The sequence below is a fragment of the Nematolebias whitei genome, chromosome 17 (assembly GCF_014905685.2).
Source record: "Nematolebias whitei isolate Nwh7 chromosome 17, NemWhi1, whole genome shotgun sequence".
Taxonomy (NCBI): Eukaryota; Metazoa; Chordata; class Actinopteri; order Cyprinodontiformes; family Rivulidae; genus Nematolebias; species Nematolebias whitei.
The window spans coordinates 1001538-1008024 of NC_056514.1; the positions used below are offsets into that span (position 1 = coordinate 1001538).

At 46.8% G+C, this 6487-nt stretch overlaps 1 protein-coding gene across 1 annotated transcript; it reads left to right on the top strand.

Annotated features, from left to right (window-relative positions):
- The first annotated feature begins 1318 nt into the window (after positions 1 to 1318).
- Positions 1319 to 5807, top strand: LOC119424075. Its single transcript, XM_037691545.1, is given in 3 exon segments — positions 1319 to 1406; positions 2840 to 3457; positions 3460 to 5807. Coding segments are annotated over 3 exon segments (3054 nt in total).
- Positions 5808 to 6487: the final 680 nt, after the last annotated feature.

Below are 6487 nucleotides of genomic sequence, written 5' to 3' on the forward strand. Positions count from 1 at the left end.
TTATATGACAGACATGACTTTACCAACAGCGCCACCTGCTGGCAATTATCCGGTGTTGCAGGTTCATAAAGCAGACTGTCATTTGAGGAGACTGATTCAGAGGAAGGTGGCAATCTGGAGAATGACTTAGGGGGATTTAGTAGTAGAATGACTGCACAAAGACGACAGCGGTTTCTTAATGACTTATCTGTACGTGATGAGGAGGAATGTAGGAAGGCTCCCTGGAAGAGTGGTTCACGTGATAGTGACAGAGGAGGCATTTTAACAGGGGGTCCAGGTCCTAGTGGAACACAAAGCTATAAGACTCCACGGCGGATGGAGAGCACGCGAGCAAGCAGCCCGGGCGATAAACACACCACTGTGTTTATTGAGGGTACTTTGACAGGACTAGTAGAGGACGATGAGGGGGTGCGGACACGGGGGACAACATCAGGTAGAGTGAGGAGGCAGCCAGACAGATGGGCTTATGATGGCCCAGGTCAGCCAGTTCTCACGTCTGCTCAGGTTCATGAGGGGGAGGACGCAGTATCAGATATGGAAAGAGGTTTCACTGTTATTAGTCAACTTCCGTTACTGAGTGCTCAGGGACCGACTGGTGATGTGTCATGCTATAAGCCATTTCATATACGTGATTTGGAGGCGATAACAGAAAAATTGCCACCGCTGGTTCAGGGTGGAGGCCGCTGGTTGGAGAAATTTAATGCCCTTACTTTAGGTGTGACCCTGGCAGTGGGGGATCTGAACGCCAATTTTGCTCGCTGTGCTAATCACGCCACCGTCCAGACATACCTGAACTCTCCTATAGCGACTTCACGGGGCCATTATAGGATCTTAGAACTACCAGATGAGACTCCGTTGTGCGACGTGTTTGTTCATATTGCGCCTATCATAAGATCACTATACCCATTACCAGCTGGTGTAGCGGTACCCGAATTCAAGTGGGATAAGACTATAGACCCGTGGGAGTTTATGGAACAGTGTAAAGACACTTGGGAGAGGGTGACAGGTGTACATGCGCAAGCCATCCAACAACGCCCAAATTTTAGAAAAGCCGTTCTGGACTCTCTGCCGAAAGAAGTAGTAGATGAGTTAGAGAAGAATGTTGATTTGCTCACAGCATCTCCTGACCGTTGGGAGAAACACGTAATACATCATTTAAAGTATGAGAAAAAACAGGGAGATAAAGAAGCAGCTGAATTAGAAACTATGCGGACACAGCTCCTTAAACTTCAGTTGACAGATGCCAGACATAAACAGGCCGAGGATAAAAAGAACAAAGATAAAAAACAAATGTCTGTACAGTCATTTACAAAGGGAAATGAGGAGGCAGTTTCCTCTGGAACAGTCGCTCTGCAACAGTGGTCGGAAACTACAGGCCGGAGGGCCAGAGGGGGACATCCGGCGAGGTTAGTCGGACGGGGAAGAGGGGGCGCGAGGCCGAGGCCGGTGTCTTGGGGTTGGGGTTCTTCACAATGGGGACAGCGGGGGGATGCCTGTTTCATCTGTGGCCAGCAGGGACATTGGGAGAGAGATTGTTACTACCTGGCCGCACCAACCCACATGTCACGAGGGGGGCAGCAGAGGCCATTCCAACAACACATGGGCCCACCACAACCCTTCGTACACCTGATGCCAGGTCCACCACAAATCCAGCATCAGCAACAACCACGTGCCGGACAACTTCCTCTCGGGACAGAGGGAATGGGGTTCCAGCAACAATGACACACCCCACAGAAAATGCTAAGTGTTGGAGGAGGGACAGACCCAACACTCGAGGTGACAATTAGAACGGAAAGGTTGCCGTTTCTAGTTGATACAGGAGCAACATTTTCAACAATTACTCACATCCCACAAGACTGTGAACTGTTGGCTAGGTCGGTGGAGGTGGTTGAATTTTCTGGAGCTAAGCAAAGACTGCCGGTGACGTGTCCACTTCTCACAAAAGTGGGCACACAAACTCTGTTACATCCCTTTGTGATAGCTGAAAATGCACCAGCTAACCTTTTAGGGAGAGATTTTCTCATCAGATTGGGAGCTTGAATTTTGTGTTCTTCCGATGGACTTGTGGTGAGGCTACCAGATGGCACCTCGCTGGAGTGTGGACTGGTCACCACTACTCACTCACAGTGTGTGATCCAACCCGTCCATGATGAATATGTTGACATCTACTGGGGACTGCTTGAACCTGAGGTCATGGGTGGAGGGGGTGTCTTTTCTGCTTTCCTGGCGTGGAAGCCTTGGCTCCTGACTTTGCATCCGTACTCAGCTCCTCCTGATCCCCCACATGTCACTCTCTTTTATGACCGAAGAAGAGATGAAGTGTTTCAAGACCACTTTGCAGAACAACTGGCAGGGAAAATCTGGCCTATTGAGAGTGGGAATATTATTGTTGGCAAGGAGGGAGTAGCAGTGATTGTTAACTTAACTCAAGAACAGGAGGGGTGGTACATGATGGGTACTGAAGCGGCACCTCATATTTCACTAGCGTTAAATCCAAAATTTCAGGCTAAAGACTTAGGGCCTATGGTAAAGAGAGCCTCAGAGGCCTCAGATTGGGTACAAACATCTTTAACATCCGTCTGGTATTCCCTCAGCTGTGAGTGTTATTCAATCGACTCTAGGGCACATGATGTAGCTTTGATGCAACATGATGTGATCCCCAGAGAGCACGGTCGTGAACTAACGGACCACCCGCATGCAGGTCCTTTAATTGATAGTATGTCTGGGTCATTATGGTCAGAGGGGCCCACGGATGTGGGACTGATACACTGCCCTCCCATAATGTTCCAGGTGCATCACACATACCCAATTTGGATCACATAGTATCTGCACAAACCAGCTGCAGAGGCAGGTATCGCTGAAACAATCCAGGGTTTAAAAGAAAGCGGCGTCCTTGAACCCTCCTACGCAGAGTGGAACACACCTATTCTACCTGTACAAAAACCAGGTACAGACAAATACTGTATGGCACACGATCTGAGGGCCATCAATAAATTATTGATCACTCAGACCGTGCTGGTTCCAAACCCATACGTGGCGTTGAATAATCTGACACCAAAACATGAATGGTTTAGCTGCCTAGACCTTGCAAACGCATTTTTCTGTCTTCCTTTGGCTGAAGACTGCAGGGACATTTTTTCATTCACCTTTCGTGGTGAACAGTTACGATACACAAGACTACCTCAAGGGTTTGCGCTGTCGCTAGGCATCTTCAATCAAGTGTTAAAACAAGTTTTGCGCGAGGTAATGCGCCCAGAAGAAATAGTACTTGTTCAATATGTAGACGATCTGCTCATAGCTAGTCCCACTGTACAAGATTCATTAGAAGCTACTAAAAAGGTTTTAGAACACCTACATGCAGCAGGTTTTAAGGTCAGTAAAAACAAACTACAGGTGACTAGGCGTCAAGTGTCTTTTTTGGGGAGAATGATCTCGCAGAAAGGGGCGGGACTCTCATCTTCACACATAACACAATTTTACATCATCCAAAACCGCAGACAGTTAAAGAAATGCTCTCATTCCTAGGACTGACGGGGTACAGCAGAAATTACATTCAAAATTATGCAGGCCAAACCCAGATGTTACGCGCTTTAGTTAAAGAACAGGGCATGAGATGCCCCACTGCCAGACTGGTTTGGAATGAGGATGCTGAGAGGGTTTTCATTGAAGTGAAACAACAGATGAGTAGGGCTACAGAGTTAGCTCTGCCAGACTATGGTCGACCCTTCCATCTGGATGTTTCTGAAACAGAAGGGGTGATTAACGGTGTTCTGTTTCAGAAACATGAGGGAGAAAGGAAAGTTTTGATGTATGTCAGCTGTTTATTGGACAACACAGAAAGGAGACATCCCCCGTGCACGCAACACGCAGCAGGAGTGGCTAAGCTAGTTCAAAAGACAGCTCACTTGGTGATGGGACACACACTGCATGTTTTGACATCTCGTAGTGTGGTTGCCTTTGTAAATTCACATAACTTCACCATGTCACCATTAAGACAACATAGAATAAACAAGGTCCTGGAAGCACCTAACTTGTTATTCACACATGAGGGAATTAACATGGCAGACAGGATAGGAGGAGGTGAACCACACATCATTGAGAGAAGAGTGGAAGTTGATGACAGAGTCAGGCCAGACTTAAAAGCTACACCTCTTGGAGAGGGACAGGTGATGTTTTGTGATGGAAGCTGTTTCAGGGCACAGGATAGACAGCTCAGTGCAGGCTTTGCGGTTGTGCTTGAGACAGACCAGGGTTATCACACTGTAGTGAGCGAGAGATTACAGGGTTCTCAGTCGGCGCAGAGAGCAGAAGTGAGAGCCTTAATTTCAGCACTAAAGTGGGCGGAAAGCAAGAAAGTGACTATCTTCACAGACTCAGTGTATGCTTTTGGTGCAGCGCATGTTGAACTGGTGCAGTGGAGGAGAGGAGGTTTTCGTACAGCTAACGGTAAACCTATTAAACATGAGGCAGACATGAGAGAATTAGAAACAGCCCTGATGTTACCAGCAAAAGTTGCCATTGTGAAATGTCGAGGTCATGATTCAGATTCATCAAACATAGCAAAAGGAAACTGTCAAGCTGATTTAGAGGCAAAAAAGGCCTCAGGATTTATCAACTGGAGTCAGATGGTGATGACAGCACCAGAAGAAGAGGAGGTGATCAGATGGGATGAGGAATCCATCGCCTGTTGCCAACAAGGTGCAGCTCCAGAAGAAAAGGCGGTGGGGAGTGAAAGAGGAGCTGAAAATAGACCAGATGGATTGTGGATAAACCCTGAAGATGGAAGATGGGTACTTCCTCTGAGTCTGAAGAGGAGAATTTTCGAGGAGGCACACGGACTGGCTCATGTAGGGGTACACCAGATGAAAAGGAATGTCCTCAACTGGTGGCACCCGTATATGAACTCTTTGATCAGAGCATTTGTGAAAGAATGCATGTTATGCAATTTGTATAACTCCAAGCCAACCTTTAAACCATGGGAACAAGGGAAGTTTCCTACGGAAAAGACACCGGGTCATGAGGTAATAATTGATTACACTGATATGATTCAACCAGTACGAGGTTTCAGATACCTATTGGTTTGCGTCGACGCATTCACCGGATGGCCAGAAGCCTGGCCCGCTAAAAAGGAGGATAGTCAAACTGTAATCAAGTGTTTAATAAATCATTACATCCCCATACATGGGTTCCCTACTGTAATTAGGTCCGATAATGGAACTCATTTCAAAAATGCAGATCTACAGAAGGTTGAAAAGGCCTTGGGTTTGAAGCATGCTTTTGGTACAGTTTACCACCCCCAATCGCAAGGGAAGGTGGAACGATTGAATGGAAACCTGAAACAAAAATTATCAAAAATCTGTGCACAGACAAATTCCAATTGGCTGGACGCGTTACCTATCGCCCTTATGGTGGTAAGAGCTTCTGTTAACAGGGGTACAGGTTTCACCCCTTATGGACTGACCACAGGAAGGTCGTTCCCAGGGCCCCAGCAAAATATTGAGTGGCCCTCAGAACAGATATCTAAAATGACACACAAAATGTACTTTGATACACTAAAAGGTATGTTGTCCAGTTTTCATCTACAGATTCCTGAACCCAGTACTCCGGACGGAGTAAGCCCCACGTGCCCACTCTCAGATTGGGTACTGCTGAGAGTCACTAAACGAAAGTGGGCGGAGCCAAGGTGGACGGGCCCATATGAAGTGATGGAACGCACAGCATACGCAGTACGTTTGAGAGGTAAAGGATCCACTTGGTTTCATGTCAGCCAGTGTGCACCTGCGGGCGAACCACAACGATCGCTGTAGCAGGTCCGGTCAGATCTGTAACATCAGTAGAGGCGGGGTCGAACACCTGACGTCTGGAGTGAGTTTCCTGCATGAGGGGGAAGTTGAGCTGGGAAATCATCTCTTGTCAAGAGGTGTGGAGAGCAGGTGTGTAAAGAGTGGAAGACGCATCGTTTTAAACCCATTGGGGTTTTGTGAAATAAAAGGCATCAGAAACGTTGGGAATGAAGTCCCCCTGTTTTGCCTGATAAGCAGCAAGTTTTCTTAATCCATTAATGTTCTTGTGAAATAAAAGGCAGCAGAAACGTTAGGAATGAAGTCCCCCTGTTATGCCGATTAAGCAGCAAGAGGAGTTAAGCAGCTGTGTTCTTGGAGGCCTCAGGAGCAGTGGCCTGAGTTAAGGAGGGAGTTACCACGGACGAGGAGATCTACTGTGGTTTCCACCTGAGGAGCTGCATCGAGCCATCCATCTAAATTCTGTGAAAAAAAAACCTGTGATTTTCAAGGTGTACGTGTTTATTTTCCACAGGTTGATTATAACTGTCAATACATCCACTTACAATTTTCAAGTATTTTATGACCTTAAGATAGAGTTACTTTTTTAGGGTCAGAATTTTAACTTTTTACTGTGCATGCATGTTAGATTATTTTTGCTTCACATGTTTACAGTGATTGATTCCTGGGCCCAGTTGAACTAAAAA